The sequence below is a fragment of the Nerophis ophidion genome, linkage group LG22, assembly GCF_033978795.1.
Source record: "Nerophis ophidion isolate RoL-2023_Sa linkage group LG22, RoL_Noph_v1.0, whole genome shotgun sequence".
Lineage (NCBI taxonomy): Eukaryota > Metazoa > Chordata > Actinopteri > Syngnathiformes > Syngnathidae > Nerophis > Nerophis ophidion.
The window spans coordinates 8,502,714-8,525,370 of record NC_084632.1 but is presented as its reverse complement, the minus strand read 5'-3'; the positions used below and the strand labels follow the sequence as shown (position 1 = coordinate 8,525,370).

General features: G+C 41.0%; 1 protein-coding gene across 4 annotated transcripts in view; it reads right to left on the bottom strand.

Moving 5' to 3' along the window:
• The window catches only part of tle2a (TLE family member 2, transcriptional corepressor a), a 164,506-nt gene that overhangs the window by 109,187 nt on the left and 32,662 nt on the right, over positions 1 to 22,657 (bottom strand). For 2 of the 4 annotated variants that reach the window (XM_061883192.1, XM_061883193.1), the window contains exon 2: positions 10,287 to 10,331. The exons of the other annotated variants lie outside the window; for them this stretch is intronic. In XM_061883192.1, coding sequence (XP_061739176.1) covers positions 10,287 to 10,331 — 45 coding nt within the window. The remainder of the gene's footprint in view (positions 1 to 10,286; positions 10,332 to 22,657) is intronic. 4 annotated transcript variants of the gene reach the window in all.

The following is a 22,657-nucleotide window of genomic DNA, read 5'->3' as shown; positions in this document are numbered from 1 at the left end:
ACAAATTGTGAGTTTAAATATTCTATTTCTTTATATTTTCACGTTTAGTATGTTTTTTTGCAATTTAAATTTTGACAGAATCACACAAGATATGTTTTAATTGGTGATGCGGGTTTATTGATTTTCAACTGTGCCAGACAATAACCCGTTTCGAACACTGTTGAGGTGTTTCGATGCGCACAAGGGCGTCAATATGTTTCTGTAGATCAAGGGTCACCAACGCGGTGCCCGCTGGCACCAGGTTGCCCGTAAGGATCAGATGAGTCGCCTGCTGGCCTGTTCTAAAAATAGCTCAAATAGCAGGACTTACTAGTGAGCTGCCTCTATTTTTTAAATTGTATTTATTTACTAGCAAGCTGGTCTCGCTTTGCTCAACATTTTTAATTCTAAGAGAGACAAAACTCAAATAGAATTTGAAAATACAAGAAAATATTTTAAAGACTTGGTCTTCACTTGTTTGAATTAATTTTTTATTTTTACTTTGCTTCTTATAACTTTCAGAAAGACAACTTTAGAGAAAAAAAATTAAAAATGATTGTAGGATTTTTAAACACATATACCTTTTTACCTTTTAGATTCCTTCCTCTTCTTTCCTGACAATTTAAATCAATGTTCAAGTACATTTCTTTTTTTTATTGTAAAGAATAATACATACATTTTAATTTAATTCTTCATTTTAGCTTCTGTTTTTTCAACGAAGAATATTTGTGAAATATTTCTTCAAACTTATGATTAAAATAAAAGAAAAATATTCTGGCAAATCTAGAAAAACCTGTAAAATCTAATTTAAATCTTATTTCAAAGTGTTTTCAATTTCTTTTCAAATTTTTGTTCTGGAAAATCTAGAAGAAATAATGATTTGTCTTTGTCAGTAAAATAGCTTGGTCCAATTTGTTATATATTCTAACAAAGTGCAGATTGGATTTTAACCTATTTAAAAAATGTCATCAAAATTCTAAAATTAATCCTAACCAGGAAAAATTACTAATGATGTTCCATAAATTCTTTTTTAAATTTTTTCAAAAAGATTCAAATTAGCTAGTTTTTCTTTTATTTTTTTCGGTTGAATTTTGAATTTTAAAGAGTTGAAATTGAAGATAAACTATGTTTCAAAATTTTATTAATTTTTTTCCTGTTTTCTCCTCTTTTAAAACGTTCAATTAAGTGTTTTTTTCATCATTTATTCTCTACAAAAAACCTTCCGTAAAAGGAAAAAAAATGTACAACGGAATGACAGACAGAAATACCCATTTTTCATATATATATATATATATATATATATATATATATATATATATATATTTATTTATTTATTTTTTTTTTTATTTATTTATTAAAGGTCCTTCGCATTAATCAGTACCCAAGAAGTAGCTCTTGGTTTCAAAAAGGTTGGTGACCCCTGCTGTAGAGTATTTCTCCAGAAATGGTCATGTGGTATTTTGAGAGGTCATCATTGAAATCGGACATCACTGAAGGCCTAGTTGGGACACGCACGGCCCGCCAGTCCAAACATGTCACACCCATCTGCGGTTTTGGTTTTGTTTTCATTGGCTGACTAGAACGTTACTTACTTCCGTTAGTCTTGGTCGGCATGTGTTTGTTTGGATTAGGTACGCTCTCGTTTCAGTCAGGGGGAAAAAAAAAAAGGTTATCCATCCATTTCCTACCGCTTATTACTTTCAGGGTCGCGGGGGGGTGCTGGAGCCTATCTCAGCTGGAATCGGGTGGAAGGCGTGATACACCCTGGACAAGTCGCCACTTCATCACAGATAGACATTTAAGTCTCACCTTAAAACTCATCTGTATACTCTAGCCTTTAAATAGACCTCCTGTTTAGACCAGTTGATCTGCCCTTCTTTTCTTTCTCCTATGTCCCCCCCTCCCTTGTGGAGGGGGTCCGGTCCGATGACCATGGATGAAGTACTGGCTGTCCAGAGTCGAGACCCAGGATGGACCGCTCGTCGGGACCCAGGATGGACCACTCGCCTGTATCGGTTGGGGACATCTCTACGCTGCTGATCCGCCTCCGCTTGAGATGGTTTCCTGTGGACGGGACTCTTGCTGCTGTCTTGGATCCGCTTTGAACTGAACTCTCGCGTCTGTGTTGGAGCCACTATGGATTGAACTTTCACAGTATCATGATAGACCTGCTCGACATCCATTGCTTTCGGTCCCCTAGAACAGTGGTCCCCAACCTTTTTGTATCCGCGGACCGGTCAACGCTTAATAATTTGCCCCTCAGCCCGGGGGAGTGTCCTTTTTTTTTTTTTTTTTTCCTTCTTTGTCATGAAAAAGGGACGTTTTTGTCATGAAAAATTGAGGTTTTTGTGGTTTGTGCACTAATTGTAAGTGTATATTGTGTTTTTTATGTTGATTTAATTAAAAAAAAAAAAAAAAATGTATTAATTTTTTTTTTTCAATTTTTTTTTTAATAAAAAATTCTTCTGCGGGGGGGGGGGGGGGGGTGCCCACATCTGAGGTCCTCTCCAAGGTTTCTCATAGTCAGCATTGTCACTGGCGTCCCACTGGATGTGAATTCTCCCTGCCCACTGGGTGTGAGTTTTCCTTGCCCTTTTGTGGGTTCTTCCGAGGATGTTGTAGTCGTAATGATTTGTGCAGTCCTTTGAGACCTTTGTGATTTGGGGCTATATAAATAAACATTGATTGATTGATTGACAACATTCCCACACTAGGGACCATTTAGTGAAGTGAAGTGAATTATATTTATATAGCGCTTTTCTCAAGTGACTCAAAGCACTTTACATAGTGACACCCACATTTAAACCAGTGTGGGTGGCACTGGGAGCAGGTGGGTAAAGTGTCTTGCCCAAGGACACAATGGCAGTGACTAGGATGGCACAAGCGGGAATCGAACCTGCAACCCTCACGTTGCTGGCACGGCCACTCTACCAACCGAGCTATTTAGTGTTGCCAATCAACCTATCCCAAAAGGTGAGCCAAGATGAAAATGAATAGTCAACAAAATGAACACTGCTTGCCACGACGCCGTGGAAAATAGGACCTAATTACACTCCTTAAGCCCACCTAAATCCCCGTCCAGCCCACTGACATCCGCCTACCACCTGGGGTGACGGGACACTGAGCCCCGAAAGGGCTTCTTAAGGGTCACGCACACGGCAGAGATGAAGTGTCCCTCCCTCGCCACGACAAAAAGTCAAAGCTCTCCCCATTTGGCTTCAAGATGGAGAAACATGCTGCTAATCTCTCAATGAGTCCGGCACTTAAGAGGGGAGTGGCACCTGTTTCATTAGCGCCATACATCGGACCCCCACCCTCCCTATTCAACTGTCCCTGCTGTCAGCCCACATTAGCACATCACCACAGTGTGCATGTCAGCTGCTTTAATTGCTGGAGGTGACCCCACCCCCCAAACTAACATCCCCCCTCCGCTCATTTGCTGATCCCACCGGGGCGCACACCTCCACGGCAGCGAGTGTAAACCACAATTCCCTTCAGCCTCTTTTCCTTCATTTTCTCTCTCTCTCTCCGTCCTCTAACTGCTGGCCGAGCAAAAGGAGGCGAGCTGCTGATGGATGGCCCGGCTCGCACGTGGGCAGCAGCCCTGATAAAGAGCTGAAATAAACCGGGCCCGGGGCGGCCGTGCTGGCTGTGCCCAGTTTGCTGCAACTAACCCACTAACTACACCGCTACAAGATGGAGGGGGAGAACTGGCGTGAGGACATAAGAGCAACACATGAAGGAAGAAGCAAATACTGCAAGAAGCCTGGATGGTAGGTTGCAGTGGTCACGCTCCAAGACCCCAGTATAGAGCCCTAATATGTCTATTTTTTAGGGCAGACAACTATCACGATATTAGTGTTTTACATTGTTTCCTAATAATAGGGGGACACTTCTTTCTGCTCCTTTCCATTCATAAATGAATGTTAAGTTTATTTTTTTATTTACCATTTTTCTTCTTTCCATATGAGCTGGGAAATTGTGTTAGATGTAAATATAAACGGAATACCATTAATTGCAAATTATTTTCAACCTATATTCAGTTGAATGCACTACAAAGACAACATATTTGATGTTCAATCAATCAATCAATGTTTATTTATATAGCCCCAAATCACAAATGTCTCAAAGGACTGCACAAATCATTACGACTACAACATCCTCGGAAGAACCCACAAAAGGGCAAGGAAAACTCACACCCAGTGGGCAGGGAGAATTCACATCCAGTGGGACGCCAGTGACAATGCTGACTATGAGAAACCTTGGAGAGGACCTCAGATGTGGGCAACCCCCCCCCTGTAGGGGACCGAAAGCAATGGATGTCGAGCGGGTCTAACATGATACTGTGAAAGTTCAATCCATACTGGCTCCAACACAGCCGCGAGAGTTCAGTTCAAGCGGATCCAAGACAGCAGCGAGAGTCCCGTCCCGTTGAAACTCAAACAACATTTTTTTTTGCAAATAGTAATTAACTTAGAGCCAATTGAACTTTCACAGTATCATGTTAGACCCGCTCGACATCCATTGCTTTCGGTCCCCTAGAGGTGGGGGAGGTTGCCCACATCTGAGGTCCTCTCCAAGGTTTCTCATAGTCAGCTTTGTCACTGGCGTCCCACTGGATGTGAATTCTCCCTGCCCACTGGGTGTGAGTTTTCCTTGCCCTTTTGTGGGTTCTTCCGAGGATGTTGTAGTCGTAATGATTTGTGCAGTCCTTTGAGACATTTCTGATTTGGGGCTATATAAATAAACATTGATTGATTGATTGATTGAAATTGTGTTAGATGTAAATACAAACGGAATACCATTAATTGCAAATATTTTTCAACCCATATTCAGTTGAATGCACTACAAAGACAAGATATTTGATGTTGAAACTCAAACTACATTTTTGTTTGCAAATAATAATTAACTTAGAGCTTATTGAACTTTCGCAGTATCATGTTAGACCCGCTCGACATCCATTGCAACCCCCCCCTGGGTTGCCCACATCTGAGGTCCTCTCCAAGGTTTCTCATAGTCAGCATTGTCACTGGCGTCCCACTGGATGTGAATTCTCCCTGCCCACTGGGTGTGAGTTTTCCTTGCCCTTTTGTGGGTTCTTCCGAGGATGTTGTAGTCGTAATGGTTTGTGCAGTCCTTTGAGACATTTGTGATATGGGGCTATATAAATAAACATTGATTGATTGATTGAATGGCTGCAACACGTGCCAAAGTAGTTGGGAAAGGGCATGTTCACCCCTGTGTTACATCACCTTTACTTTTAACAACACTCAATAAACGTTTGGGAACTGAGGAAACTATTTGTTGAAGCTTTGAAAGTGGAATTATTTCCCATTCTTGTTTTATGTAGAGCTTCAGTCGTTCAACAGTCCGGGGTCTCCGCTGTCGTACTTTACGCTTCATAATGCTCCGATGGGAGACATGTCTGGACCGCAGTCAGGCCAGGAAAGTACCCGCACTCTTTTACTACATAACCACGTTGTTGTAACACGTGGATTGGCATTGTTTTGCTGAAATAAGCAGGGGCGTCCATGATAACGTTGCTTGGATGACAACATATGTTGCAACAAAACCTGTATTGACCATTCAGCATTAATGGTGCCTTCAACGATGTGTAAATTACCCATGCCTTGGGCACTAAAACACCCCCATACCATCACAGATGCTGGCTTTTGAACTTTGCGCCTATAACAATCCGAATGGTTATTTTCCTCTTCGTTCCGGAGGACACCACGTTCACAGTTTCCAAATATAATTTGGAAATGTGGACTCGTCAGACCACGGAACACTTATCCACTTTGCATCAGTCCATTTTAGATGAGCTCGGGCCCAGCGAAGGCGACGGCGTTCCTTTGTGTTGTTGATAAATGGGTTTGGCTTTGCATAGTAGAGTTTTAACCTGCACTTACAGATGTAGCAACCAACTGTAGTTACTGACAGTGGTTTGATGAAGTGTTCCTGAGCCCATGTGGAGATATCCTTTACACACCGATGTCGGTTTTTGATGCAGTACCGCCTGAAAGATCAAGGGTCCATAATATCATCGCTTACGTGCAGTGATTTCTCCAGATTCTCTGAACCTTTTGATGATTTTACAGACGGCAGATGGTAAAATCCCTAAATTCCTTGCAATAGCTCGTTGAGAAATGTTGTTCTAAAACTGTTCGACAATTTGCTTACAAATTGGCGCCCCTCGCCCCATCCTTGTTTGTGAATTAGTTAGCATTTCATGGAAGCTGCTTTTATAGCCATTCATGGCACCCACCTGTTCCCAATTAGCCTGCACACCTGTGGGATGTTTGATGAGCATTTCTCAACTTTATCAGTATTTATTGCCACCTTTCCCAACTTCTTTGTCACGTGTTGCTGGCATCAAATTCTAAAGTTAATTATCATTTGCAAAAAAAAAATGTTTATCAGTTTTAACATAAAATATGTTGTCTTTGTAGCATATTCAACTGAATATGGGTGTAAAATGATTTGCAAATCATTGTATTCCGTTTATATTTACATCTAACACAATTTCCCAACTCATATGGAAACAGGGTTTGTATATGAACTGAACAGATATTGATAATTAGTGATATTTGTATGACCTATCGAAAATACAATGTAAACATTTTTATTTCAAATGTAACCATTTACCATGAATTGATTAACGTGGACCCCGACCTAAACAAGCTGAAAAACTTATTCGGGTGTTACCATTTAGTGGTCAATTGTACGGAATATGTCCTGTACTGCGCTATCTACTAATAAAAGTTTCAATACATCAATCTGATTTAGGCTTGTACGGTATACTGGTACTAGCATAGTATATTATTGTGGTGCTAGTGAATCAAAAATGGTACTACACTACGTTTGAAAAGTCCCGGTTTCTGGACATGACGTCACGTGGTGACATTGCTGGTTTGACGAGCAGAGGAGCATGTTGGGCAGCGCACACACACAGAGTACTTACAAGCAGACACAGCGTGTAGACAGAAAAGGGAGAACGAACACATTTTGGTGTACAACATGAAGATAAAGGTGAAGTTATAACACCGAAATACCCTCAGGAAGGGATGTACTTCAAGACATGGCTAGCTCGCTGGCAGCTAACATCCATCGGCAGTGTTTTAACTACTTCAAAATCACGAATCCTCGCCTCTATAGCAACAAATAAAGTAAGTTTCTTACAAGTTACATTATCACTGCAGGACGAGGAATAGCTAAACATGCTTCACTACACACCGTAGGAGGATACACTAACTCACCGCTAACAGTAAGCTAGCATCCCTGAATGTAAACAAACACCATGGGGGGATCTACATCTGACATCCACTATAATGATACCAAGTACAATAGCGTATCTAGTCGATACTACTATGATTACATCCATATTTTTTATAATTCCAAAATCTGTCTTCCTTTTTTTAACTGACTTTGAATATGACCAATGTATGATCCTGTAGCTACTTGGTATCGGATCGATACCTAAATGTGTGGTATCATCCAAAATTAATGAAAAGTATCCAAACCACAGAAGAATAAGTGATTACATTTTAACAGAAGTGTAGATAGAACATGTTAAAACAGAAAATAAGCAGATATTAACAGTAATAGTAATAATCCATTTTTACAGTTCGCCCTTTATAATGTGTACAAAATAATAGGTGTGTAAATGACACATTATGTTACTGCATATGTCAGCAGACTACTTAAGAGTCTTTGTTTGTTTACTTACTACTAAAAGACAGGTTGTCTCGTATGTTCAACATTTTATCTAAAGGGGAACATTATCACCAAACCTATGCAAGCGTCAATATATACCTTGATGTTGCAGAAAAAAGACCATGTATTTTTTTAACCGATTTCCGAACTCTAAATGGGTAAATTTTGGCGAATTAAACGCCTTTCTGTTAATCGGTCTTGTAGCGATGACGTCAGAACGTGACGTCACCGAGGTAACACACACGCCATATTCATTTCCACATTACAAACACCAGGTCTCAGCTCTGTTATTTACCGTTTTTTCGACTATTTTTTGGTACTTTGGAGACATCATGCCTCGTCGGTGTGTTGTCGGAGGGTGTAACAACACTAACAGGGAGGGATTCAAGTTGCACCACTGGCAAGAAATATACCGCCAGACCCCCATTGAATGTGCCAGAGTGTCTTCACATTTGACCGGCGATGCTAAGACAGACATGGCACAGAGATGTATGGATAACCTGCAGATGCATTTGCAACGATTAAGTCATCGAAATCACAAAGGTGAGTTTTGTTGATGTTGACTTATGTGCTAATCAGACATATTTGGTCGCAGCATGACTGCCAGCTAATCGATGCTAACATGCTACGCTAATCGATGCTAACATGCTATTTACGCTAGCTGTATGTACATTTGAAACTAGATACCCACATTTAATGCGAAACAAACACTTACCAATCGACGGATTTAAGTTGCTCCAGTGTCACAAGATGCGAAAGTCCTGATCGTTTGGTCCGCACATTTTACCGGCGATGCTAATAAGGCAGCCATGATATGGGCCACTTCATTAGGGACACCCACCCTATGGCCGGATAGCGTCAATAGCTATTCACTCAATAGCTTCAATTTCTTCTTCAATTTCGTTTTCGCTATTTGCCTCCATACTCCGACCATCTGTTTCAATACATGCGTAATCTGTTGAATGGCTTAAGCCGCTGAAATCCGAGTCTGAATCCGAGCTAATGTCGCTATATCTTGCTGTGGTAACCGCCATGTTGTTTGTATTGGCAGCCCTGTGTGACGTCACAGGGAAATGGACAGTCGTATTGCAAATAGCGAAAATCAAGAACTTTAAAGCATTTTTTAAGGATATTCCGGGAGGTGTAAAATTTTGAAAAAAACATCGAAAAATCAAACAAGCCACTGGGAACTGATTTTTATTGCTTTTAACCCTTTTGAAATTGTGATAATGTTCCCCTTTAAGGACTAAATTAAAATAATAAACAGGTTTCATGTACCCTAAGATTTGTTGTTAACATAAAGCCAGTAATGCCATTTTTTGTGACCCCCTTTACTCAGAAAAGTATCGAAAGGTATCAAAATACATTTTGGTATCATAATATTGGTATGGGGAAAGCCCTACTCTGGTTATAATGCCCTGTGAACTATGGAGGCAAAAAGGAAAGGAAATGTCAACACAATCATGGAAAACAAACAACAACAACAAAATTGTAAAGTCACATTGAACACTCCTAAAATGAAGGTGCAAAAATAAGGAATATGTAAGAAATGCTTAATACAGTATAACAAAATAGTACAAAGTGTGAAAATGTAAGCAAAGAGAAACCTGAGAAAAATATTTTCTGCAGGTTTAGTGCTCTAAAGCAGTGGTTCTCAAATGGGGGTACTTGAAGGTATGCCAAGGGGTACGTGAGAATATTTAAAATATTCTAAATATAGCATTGCTTGATTGATTGAAACTTTTATTAGTAGATTGCACAGTTTAGTACATATTACGTAGAATTGGCCACTAAATGGTAACACCCCAATAAATTTTTCAACTTGTTTAAGTCCGGGTCCACAATCAATTCATGGTACAATAGCAACAATTCAAAAATCATTTATAAATATATTTATTGAATAATACTTCAAGGAAATATGAATGTAAGTTCATAAACTGTGAAAAGAAATGCAACAATGCAATATTCATTGTTGGAAGCTAGATTTTTTGTGGACATATTCCATAAATATTGATGTTAAAGATTTATTTTTTGGGGAAGAAATGTTTAGAATTAAGTTCATGAATCCAGATGGATCTTTATATCTTTTTTTACCAAATAGTTCAAGAAAGACCACTAAAAATGAGCAATATTTTGCACTGTTTTACAATTTAATAAATCAGAAACTGATGACATAGTGCTGTATTTTACTTCTTTATCTCTTTTTTTCAACCAAAAATGCTTTGCTCTAATTAGGGGCTACTTGAATAAAAAAAATGTTCACAGGGGGTACATCACTGCAAAAAGGTTGAGAACCACTGATCTGATCCATCCGTTATTTGCTCTTTTATTCTACTTCATTATTATTATTTTTTTTAAATAGTATTTCTAGACTAGAAAATAAGCTGCTGGCTGCACACTTTGGACAACCCTGCTCTAATCTTTGATTAGCAACTGCACCACAAGATTCTATTGATCAGAAACCTGCCTGATCATTTAAGACGGCTGTTCCAAAACACAGAAATGATAAGTTCCATTGTTAGCGAGCGTGACAGCAGCTGTTAGACGATGCGAAGGACAAATGCTGTAAGGAAACAGAATAAATGAGCACTCACAGTTGTGGCCATTAGCAAACCCCTCCCCCAAACGAGGGCATTGTCCTGAAGAAAATGGAGCAAAAAGGGAAGCCGGGGATGTTAGGAGAACATGCAGATAATCATTTGGAAAGATTATGATGGTGGAGACAACACAGCAAGGGAAAAGGTGTTCCTGCCAAAGCAAACATGTACAGAATATTTCCCACAATGCTTTTACATTCCAAAATCAACTCAACGTGCAATCTAAATCAAGCCTTGTTACTTCTTATCAGCTCCTCTTTTAAAGCCGAGCTGACATTTAAATGATGTGAAAACAATGTGCGAGCAACACAAATGAGAACAATCTATCATCTTGGTTGCTCGACTTCTGCAAGACAAAGTTGTTGTGTTTTTTCCAAGACGACCACTGACCCGATTCTAGCCAGGAGAACACATTAAAGAGAATAGCTTTCTAAATATATTTATTTAAAGACACAAACCCCGTTTCCATTTGAGTTAGGAAATTGTGTTAGATGTAAATATAAACTGAATACAATGATTTGCAAATCCTTTTCAACCCATATTCAGTTGAATGCACGACAAAGACAAGATATTTGATGTTCGAACTCATAAACTTTCTTTTTTTTTTGCAAATAATAATTAACTTAGAATTTCATGGCTGCAACATGTGCCAAAGTAGTTGGGAAAGGGCATGTTCACCACTGTGTTACATCACCTTTTCTTTTAACAACACTCAATAAACGTTTGGGAACTGAGGAGACTAATTGTTGAAGCTTTGAAAGTGGAATTCTTTCCCATTCTTGTTTTATGTAGAGCTTCAGTCGTTCAACAGTCCGGGGTCTCCGCTGTCGTATTTTAGTCTTCATAATGCGCCACACATTTTCGATGGGAGACAGGTCTGGACTGCAGGTGGGCCAGGAAAGTACCCGCACTCTTTTAGTACGAAGCCACGTTGTTGTAACACGTGGATTTGCATTGTCTTGCTGAAATAAGCAGGGGCGTCCATGATAACGTTGTTTGGATGACAACATATGTTGCTCCAAAACCTGTATGGACCTTTCAGCATTAATGGTGCCTTCACAGATGTGTAAGTTACCCATGCCTTGGGCATTAATACACCCCCATACCATCACAGATGCTGGCTGGTGAACTTTGCGCCTACAACAATCCGAATGGTTATTTTTCTCTTTGTTGTGGAAGACACCACGTCCTCTGTTTCCAAATATGATTTGAAATGTGGACTCGTCAGACCACAGAACACTTTTCCACTTTGCATCAGTCCATTTTAGATGAGCTCGGGTCCAGCGAAGCCAGCAGCGTTTCAGGGTGTTGTTGGTAAATAAATGGGTTTGGCTTTGTATAGTAGAGTTTTAACTTGCACTTACAGGTGTAGCGACCAACTGTAGTTACTGACAGTGGTTTTATGAAGTGTTCCTGAGCTCATGTGGTGATATCCTTTACACACTGATGTCGGTTTTTGATGCAGTACCGCCTGAGGGGTCAAAGGTCTGTAATATCATTGCTTACGTGCAGTGATTTCTCCAGATTCTCTAAGCCTTTTGATGATTTTACGGGCGGTAGATGGTAAAATCCCTAAATTCCTTGCAATAGCTCGTTGAGAAATGTTGTTCTAAAACTGTTCGACAATTTGCTTACAAAGTGGTGACCCTCACCCCATCCTTGTTTGTGAATTACTTAGCATTTCATGGAAGCTGCTTTTATACCCAATCATGGCACCCACCTGTTCCCAATTAGCCTGCACACCTGTGGGATGTTCCATATAAGTCTTTGATGAGCATTCCTCAACTTTATCAGTATTTATTGCCACCTTTCCCAACTTCTTTGTCACGTGTTGCTGGCATCAAATTCTAAAGTTAATGATTATTTGCACGAAAAAAAATGTTTATCAGTTTGAACATCAAATATGTTGTCTTTGTAGCATATTCAACTGAATATGGGTTGAAAAGGATTTGCAAATCATTGTATTCCGTTTATATTTACATCTAACACAATATCCCAACTCACATGGAAACGGGGTTTGTATATTAACGTGCAGAGTCTCACGCAGCATTTGAAGTGTTTCTTTTAAAGCGTCACTTTACCGTGTAGATTGTGGTGCTCTGGAAAACATGCTAGTATGCAAATATCCTCACAGTTGCATAATCATTAAACAATCTATTAGTTGCCAGGTCTCGCATCCATGTTTTGCTTAAAGGCGGCCATGTTTTTCAACAAATCTTGCCAAAATCTTGCACACACATGCTTGCCAGTCCCCCAAAAGGTACCTACCAAAGTTGGTAGATACTCACTGGTTGAGCCTACACCCTAAAAGCTACATTCCTTATTTTTTACGGTCTGTTGATTCGTGAGGAATTTTTACTTATAGGTCAAACTCTGGGTTTGCCATGTACTGTCACTATTTGCTTGCCTAACAGAATTGCTATTGCGACATCCAGTGGACACATTGAGAACAGCAGTTTCTTTCATTTGAAAATGCAGCTTAATTTTATACTCAGCAAACTCATCTCGCAGGACGGATTGAACCATGTTGGACGTCCCTGGTCTAGTATTTAGAGCAGTGGTTCTCAACCTTTTTTCAGTGATGTACCCCCTGTGAACATTTTTTTTAAATAATGATAAATGGTTTGTACTTGTATAGCGCTTTTCTACCTTCAAGGTACTCAAAGCGCTTTGACACTACTTCCACATTTACCCATTCACACACACATTCACACACTGATGGAGGGAGCTGCCATGCAAGGCGCTAACCAGCACCCATCAGGAGCAAGGGTGAAGTGTCTTGCTCAGGACACAACGGACGTGACGAGGTTGGTACTAGGCGGGGATTGAACAAGGGACCTTTGGGTTGCGCATGGCCACTCTCCCACTGGGCCACGCCATCCCATTCAATTAAATTCAATTACCCCCCAATCAGAACAAAGCATTTTTGGTTGGGGAAAAAAAAAAAAAGAGATAAAGAATTAAAATACAGCACTGTGTCATCAGTTTCTGATTTATTAAATTATATAAAATATTGCTCATTTGTAGTGGTCTTTCTTGAACTATTTGTAAAAAAATATATATATACAAATCACTAAAAACTTGTTGAAAAATAAACAAGTGATTTAATTCTAAATAAAGATTTCTACACATAGAAGTAATCATCAACTTAAAGTGGAACATTATCACCAGACCTATGTAAGCGTCAATATATACCTTGATGGTGCAGAAAAAAGACCATATATTTTTTCAACCGATTTCCGAACTCTAAATGGGTGAATTTTGGCGAATTAAACGCCTTACTGTGTATCGCGCTGGAGGCGATGACGTCAGAACGTGACGTCGCCGAGGTAACACACCCGCCATTTTCATTTTCTACACATTACAAACACCGGGTCTCAGCTCTGTTATTTTCCGTTTTTTTGACTGTTTTTTGGAACCTTGGAGACATCATGCCTCGTCGGTGTGTTGTCGGAGGGTGTAACAACACTAACAGGGAGGGATTCAAGTTGCACCACTGGCCCGAAGATGCCAAAGTGTCTGCCGCCAGACCCCCATTGAATGTGCCAGAGTGTCTCCGCATTTGACCGGCGATTCTAAGGCAGACATGGCACAGAGATGTATGGATAACATGCAAATGCATTTGCAACGATAGTCAACGAAATCACAAAGGTGAGTTTTGTTGATGTTGACTGCCAGCTAATCGATGCTAACATGCTACAATAATCGATGCTAACATGCTATTTACCGGCGGTGCTAAAGCAGACATGGAACAGAGATGTATGGATAACCTGTAGATGCATTTGCAACTATATTACGTTTCCTTCCACCCACATTTAATGCGAAAAAAACACTTACCAATCGACGGATTTAAGTTGCTCCAGTGTCAAAAGATGCGAAAGTCCTGATCGTTTGGTCCGCACATTTTACCGGCGATGCTAACGCAGCTATTCGGCCATGCTATGGCTATTAATAGCGTCAATAGCTATTCGCTCAATAGCTTCAGTTTATTCTTCAATACTTTCATACTCCAACCATCCGTTTCAAAACATGCGTAATCTGTTGAATCGCTTAAGTCGCTGAAATCCGAGTTTGAATCCGAGCTAATGTCACTATATCTTGCTGTGCTATTGCCATTGTTTGTTTACATTGGCAGCTGTGTGTGACATCACAGGGAAATGGATAGTGGTTTCGAAGATAGCGAAAATAAGGCACTTTAAAGCTTTATTTAGGGATATTCCGAGACCGGTAAAATTTGGAAAAAAATTTCAAAAAATACAACAAGCCACTGGGAACTGATTTTTATTGTTTTTAACCCTTTTGAAATTGTGATAATGTTCCCCTTTAAAGTGCCCTCTTTGGGGATTGTAATAGAGAGCCATCTGGATTCATCAACTTCATTCTAAACATTTCTTCACAAAAAAATACATCTTTAACATCAATATTTATGGAACATTTTTTGTGGACATGTTCCATAAATATTGATGTTTTTTTTTTTTCTTTTTTTTTGTCATGAAAAAGGGAGGTTTTTGTGGTTGGTGCACTAATTGTAAGTGTATATTGTGTTTTTCATGTTGATTTAATATCCATCCATCCAACCATTTTCTACCGCTTATTCCCTTTTGAGGTCGCTGGCGCCTATCTCAGCTACAATCGGGTGGGAGGCGGGGTACACCCTGGACAAGTCGCCACCTCATCGCAGGGCCAACACAGATAGACAACATTCACACTCACATTCACACACTAGGGCCAATTTAGTGTTGCCAATCAACCTATCCCCAGGTGCATGTCTTTGGAAGTGGGAGGAAGCCGGAGTACCCGGAGGGAACCCACGCATTCACGGGGAGAACATGCAAACTCCACACAGAAAGATCCCGAGCCTGGATTTGAACCCAGGATTGCAGGACCTTCGTATTGTGAGGCAGACGCACTAACCCCTCTTCCACCGTGATTTAAAAAAAAAAAAAAAAAAAAAAAAAAAAATTTTAAAAAAAAAAATATATATATATATATATATATATATATTTTTTAAATTTAAAAAAAAAAAAATATATATATATATATATATATATTTTTTTTTTTAAATAAAAATGAATTAAAAATTCTTCGGCGGCCCGGTACCAATCGGGCCACGGCCCGGTGGTTGGGGACCACTGCTTTAGAGGACCTATTTCGCTTTCTGAGAGACAACATATTCACAACACTTTTCAAATATCCATTTTGTTTACCTTTCATCTTCACAATGGTTAGTTTTAAGACATGCCAGGTAAGGGCAGTTGTTCTCAAACTTTTTTCAGTGATGTACATTTTTTTTATTCAAGTACCCCCTTATCAGTGCAAAGCATTTTTGGTCGGAAAAAAAAGAGATTAAAAAAAGTAAAATACAGCACTATGTCAATAGTTTCTGATTTATTAAATTGTATAACAGTGCAAAATATTGTTCATTTGTAGTGGTCTTTCTTGAACTATTTGTAAAAAAAAAAGATATACAAATAACTAAAAACTTGTTGATTCAATTCTAAATAAAGATTTCTACACATAGAAGTAATCATCAACTTAAAGTGTCCTCTTTGGGGATTGTAATAGAGATCCATCTGGATTCATTAACTTAATTCTAAACATTTCTTCACAAAAAAATACATCTTTAACATCAATATTTATGGAATATGTCCACAAAAAATCTAGCTGTCAACACTGAATGTTGCATTGTTACATTTCTTTTCCCAGTTTATGATCTTACATTCATATTCTGTTGAAGTATTATTCAATAAATATATTTATACAGAATTTTTGAATTGTTGCTATTTTTAGAATATTTTTCAAAAATCTCACGTACCCCTTGGCATACCTTCAAGTACCCCCAGGGGTACGCTTAACCCCATTTAAGAACCACTGCAATAGCTCACCGCTAACAGAATGTGAGTGTGAATGTTGTCTATCTGTGTTGGCCCTGCGATGAGGTGGCGACTTGTCCAGGGTGTACCCCGCCTTCCGCCCGATTGTAGCTGAGATAGGCGCCAGTGCCCCCCCGCGACCCAAAAAGGGAATAAGCGGTAGAAAATGGATGGACGGATAACAGCAAGCTGGCGCTCCTCAATGTAAACAAATGCCATGGCTGAGTTTACACAAACATCCACTATAACCACACCAAGAACAAAAGCTGTACATCGTCAACAATATTATTTATTATCACAAAATATTTGGTCTTTTTTATTGTTTAGAAAGCACACACACGCGCATACACACACACACACGTATATATATTTATTATTCAATAAATATATTTATACAGAATTTTTGAATTGTTGCTAAACAAATGCCATGGCTGAGTTTACACAAATATCCACTATAACCATACCAAGAACAAAAGCTGTACATCGTCAACAATATTATTTATTATCACAAAATATTTGGTCTTTTTTATTGTTTAGAAAGCACACACACGCACACGCGCATACACACAAACACACACACACGTATATATATTTATTATTCAATAAATATATTTATACAGAATTTTTTAATTGTTGCTATTTTTAGAATATTTTAAAAAAATCTCACATACCCCTTGGCATACCTTCAAGTACCCCCAAGGGTACGCGTACCCCCATTGGAGAACCACTGCTTTAGAGGGCCTATTTCGCTTTCTGAGAGACAACATATTCACAACACTTTTCAAATCTCCATTTTGTTTACCTTCCGTCTTCACTGTGGTTAGTTTTAAGACATGCCAAGTAAGGTAGAATGTAGTTAAATTTTTCCAAATAGATCACGCCCTTCTGTTTATCTTTTGCTATAAAAAACATCCATCAGTCACTATTTGTATAGCCCTTAATCCCGACTGCCTCAAAGGGCTTCACAAGTGTGTAACAGATTTGAAAAAAATGTTCACTTTTATTCTGCAGACCACATGTTTACCAAGTATTTAGGTCGAATGTGTCAGACTGGCAGGTTGTTATTGCACCAAAGTGTTTGCCAACTTGACTGGGCGGTGGAAATCGCATCTAGCGATGACAGAATGTGTGCGTAGTGTTGCGGTCCCCGGCGGGGTTGAAAAGAAAGCGGGTCATAGGAGCGCCGCCGCAGACCGCGCCTCTCGCCCTGGGACGCCTGCCCGTACATTAAGATGTGGTTTGGAGCTCTCTCAGGAACACGGCGAGGAAGAGCTGGATGAGAGGGATGGGGTTGACGGCGCAAACCGCACAGCCGCAGCTTGCCTTTCATGCCTTCCTGTAGACCATAGGTGTCAAACTCGGGCCCGGGGGCCAAATTTGGCCCGCCGTGTAAATTAATTTGGCCCTTGAGGCAATATCAAAATATCAATCAATCAATGTTTACTTATATAGCCCTAAATCACTAGTGTCTCAAAGGGCTGCACAAACCACTACGACATCCTCGGTAGGCCCACATAAGGGCAAGGAAAACTCACACCCAGTGGGACGTCGGTGACAATGATGACTATGAGAACCTTGGAGAGGAGGAAAGCAATGGATGTCGAGCGGGTCTAACATGATACTGTGAAAGTTCAATCCATAATGGATCCAACACAGTAGCGAGAGTCCAGTCCAAAGCGGATCCAACACAGCAGCGAGAGTCCCGTTCACAGCGGAGCCAGCAGGAAACCATCCCAAGCGGAGGCGGATCAGCAGCGCAGAGATGTCCCCAGCCGATACACAGGCGAGCAGTACATGGCCACCGGATCGGACCGGACCCCCTCCTGGCCCGCCGGTATTATACAGCCGCATTCCCCGCTAATACTCATACTTGCCAACCCTCCCGATTTTCCCGGGAGACTCCCGAAGTTCAGTGCCCTCTCAAGTATCTCCCGAGGAAACCATTCTCCCGAATTTCAACCGATTTCCACCCGGACAACAATATTGGGGGCGTGCCTTAAAGCGTTCTCTACAACCTGTCGTCACGTCCGCTTTTTACTCCATACAAGCAGCGTGCCGGCCTAATCACATAATATATGCGGCTTTTAAACACACACGAGTGAATGAAAGCCATACTTGGTCAACAACCATACAGGTCACACTAAGGGTGGCCGTATAAACAACTTTAACACTGTTACAAATATGCGCCACACTGTGGACCCAAGACACACAAGAATGACAAACACATTTCGGGAGAACATCCGCACTGTAACACAACATAAACAAAATACCCAGAGTCCCTTGCAGCATTGACTCTTCCGGGACGCTACAATATACACCCTCCGGTACCACCACTATTAAAATTTTGCATATATAAATGTTGCTTTTTCCATATTTAGTGTTAAAGCAAATCAGCTAAGCAAACTGACGTTTTATTTGTGCACTTTCTCTTGCTACTTCAACACATTAATGCTTGATTCATTGATTATTGTTATTTTATTTTCTAATTTATTTTTAGCCTGTGAAAAAGTTTATTTTGATATTTACCTGAGAAGGATGCAAATAGAAAAGAGGCATTAGCCATCCATCCATCCATCTTCTTCCGCTTATCCGAGGTCGGGTCGCGGGGGCAACAGCCTAAGCAGGGAAACCCAGACTTCCCTCTCCCCAGCCACTTCGTCTAGCTCTTCCCGGGGGATCCCGAGGCGTTCCCAGGCCAGCCGGGAGACATAGTCTTCCCAACGTGTCCTTGGTCTTCCCCGTGGCCTCCTACCGGTTGGATGTGCCCTAAACACCTCCCTGGGGAGGCGTTCGGGTGGCATCCTGACCAGATGCCCGAACCACCTCATCTGGCTCCTCTCGATGTGAAGGAGCAGCGGCTCTACTTTGAGTTCCTCCCGGATGACAGAGCTTCTCACCCTATCTCTAAGGGAGAGCCCCGACACACGGCGGAGGAAACTCATTTCAGCCGCTTGTACCTGTGATCTTATCCTTTCGGTCACGACCCAAAGCTCATGACCATAGGTGAGGATGGGAACGTAGATCGACCGGTAAATTGAGAGCTTTGCCTTCCGGCTCAGCTCCTTCTTCACCACAACGGATCGATACAACGTCCGCATTACTGAAGACGCCGCACCGATCCGCCTGTCGATCTCACGATCCACTCTTCCTTCACTCCTGAACAAGACTCCTAGGTACTTGAACTCCTCGACTTGGGGCAGGGTCTCCTCCCCAACCCGGAGATGGCATTCCACCCTTTTCCGGGCGAGAACCATGGACTCGGACTTCGAGGTGCTGATTCTCATTCCGGGCCGCTTCACACTCGGCTGCAAACCGATCCAGTGAGAGCTGAAGATCCCGGTCAGATGAAGCCAACAGGACCACATCATCTGCAAAAAGCAGAGACCTAATCCTGCGGTCACCAAACCGGAACCCCTCAACGCCTTGACTGCGCCTAGAAATTCTGTCCATAAAAGTTATGAGAGGCATTAAATTTTTATTAAAATTTTATTTGATACGCCATTGACATTTTTTTAATTATTATTATTATTATTTGAAACTCGAGTTTGCATGTCACTATAAAGTTATATAAGGCTTGCTTGTTCAATATTCAATGCAAAACTTTTTTGGGTCCCTGTTAAAAGGTTAATTTGTTCAACCTTGGCCCGCCACTTTGTTCAGTTTTAAATGTTGGCCCACTCTGTATTTGAGTTCGACCCCCCTGCTGTAGACCCTTGTTACCTCGCAGCTGCAGGCGGGGGGTCACGAGAGGAAGTGCGGGTGCTGGAATGCTGATAGCGACATAAGACATTGCCGAGTATCCTGCCAGCGTTGTAGCTTGGAAACACAAGAGATGTCATTTCCACAGTAAATTCCTATTTGTATGGTAAATGTGGTCGCACGGCGTGAGGCGTGAATGTCAAAACAGCGGCGAGGTGGCGCGGCGTGGCGATGAGGGTTAGACAAATGAGCGTGGCCTTAATTGATACTTCACGCAGCTGGAGGACCACAGTTTATGTATTTCCATCGGCTCTAAAGCTCTCCAGCTAACTTGACACAAATTAAAAGCCGTGGACGGCTCTCAGAGAAATCATTGAACCTTTAAGGGGTTGTCACTGGGGGTGGAATTATTAAAAGTACTGCTTTTGGATCCTCAATTATTTACCTTATATGGTCGGGGAACTACAGAATATGTACAGTAGCAGTCAAAAATCTGGACATTATGGATTATTTAATCAATCCACTAATCAATCAATCAATGTTTATTTATATAGCCCCAAATCACAAATGTCTCAAAGGACTGCACAAATCATTACGACTACGACATCCTCGGAAGAACCCACAAAGGGGCAAGGAAAACTCACACCCAGTGGGCAGGGATAATTCACATCCAGTGGGACGCCAGTGACAATGCTGACTATGAGAAACCTTGGAGAGGACCTCAGATGTGGGCAACTCCCCCCACTCTAGGGGACCGAAAGCAATGGATGTCGAGCGGGTCTAACATGATACTGTGAAAGTTCAATCCATAGTGGCTCCAACACAGCCGCGAGAGTTCAGTTCAAGCGGATCCAAGACAGCAGCGAGAGTCCCGTCCACAGGAAACCATCTCAAGCGGAGGCGGATCAGCAGCGTAGAGATGTCCCCAACCGATACAGGCGAGCGGTCCATCCTGGGTCCCGACTATCCATTAGTTTGCCTCCATTAATGGAGTAATGGGATAAAAAGAAAAAACACTTTATAGCAGGGGTGTCAAACTCAAATACAGAGTCGGACAAAATTTTAAACGGAACAAAGCCGCGGGCCAAGGTTGAACAAATTAACCTTTTAATAGGGACCCAAACAAGTTTTGCATTGGATATTGAACAAGCGAGACTTATATAATTTTATAGTGACATGCAAAATCGAGTTTCAAATAATACTAATCATTTCAAAATATCAATGGCATATCAAATCAAATTGAAATAGAAATTGAATGCCTCTTTTCTATTTGCAGCCTTCTCGGGTAAATATCAAAATAAACTTTTCCCACAGGCTAATAATACATTTTTATATTGTAGCGCCCAGGAAAAGGTAGCACTGCAAGGGGTTCTGTGTATTTGTTCTGATGTGTTTATGTTGTGTTACAGTGGGGATGTTCTCCGAAATGTGCTTGTCATTCCCGTTTAGTGTTGGTTCACAGTGTGGCGCATATTTGTAACAGTCTTAAAGTTGTTTATACGGCCACCCTCAGTGTAACCTGTATGGCTGTTGACCAAGCTTGCATTGCATTAGCGTGTATGTGTGTGTAAAAGCCACATATATCATGTGACTAGGCCGTAGAAAAAGCGGACGTGACGAAAGTTTTTAGAGGACGCTTGAGGCAGTGCCTTTAAGGAACGCCCCCAATATTGTTGTCCAGGTGGGAATCGGGAGAAATTTGGGAGAATGGTTGACCCCTGTGATTTTCATGAAGGGCACTGCGGGGGGTTTAGCAAGTATGAGTATTAGCGGTGAATGCGGTGTTACAGCGACACCGCCGCTGTATAATACCAGCGGGCCAGTTCTAATGTTAATTTGATATTGCCTCAAGGGCCAAATTTCATTTGGCCCGCGGGCCAGAATTTGACACCCATGCTTTATAGCCTCAATGCGTATTTCAGGGGAAATTGTTGAAAAATTAAAGTTTGTATTTATTAATTTAACCTTTATGTTTTTTTAACAAATGCACATAGTCAACTTTGGAATTACACTTAGCAGATCTCAGCACTCACACACCACCGCTCTCATGTTCACTCTATTGCAGCGGCCATGTAGAAATTAAGCCTGCGTATTTAAAGGCCTACTGAAATGAGATTTTCTTATTTAAACGGGGATAGCAGGTCCATTCTATGTGTCATACTTGATCATTTCGCGATATTGCCATACTTTTGCTGAAAGGATTTAGTGGAGAACATCGACGAGAAAGTTTGCAACTTTTGGTCGCTAATAAAAAAGGCTTGCCTGTACCGGAAGTAGCAGACGATGTGCACGTGACGTCATGGGTTGTAGAGCTGTTCACATCCTCACATTGTTTACAATCATGGCCACCAGCAGCGAGAGCGACTCAGACTGAGAAAGCGACGATTTCCCCATTAATTTAAGATAGGATGAAAGATTTGTGGATGAGGATCGTGAGAGTGAAGGAATAAAAGGAAAAAAGAGGCAAGGGCAGTGGGAGCGATTCAGATATTATTAGACACATTTACTAGGATAATTCCAGAAAATCCCTTATCTGCTTATTGTGTTAATAGTGTTTGAGTGGGATTATATGGTACCTGAAAGTCGGAGGGGTGTAGTGACCACCAGTGATTGCGGTGGGAGGAGGTAAGAGAGTCCGCAAGCTCCGCTCATGTCTATGGTAAGAGCCGACTTATTACCACAATTTTGTCACCGAAACCTGCCGGTTGACATGTGGTCAGGAACCATGTTCGCTTGACCACTCTGTTCCATAGTAAAGCTTCATCTTCGGGAATGTAAACAAGGAAACACCGGCTG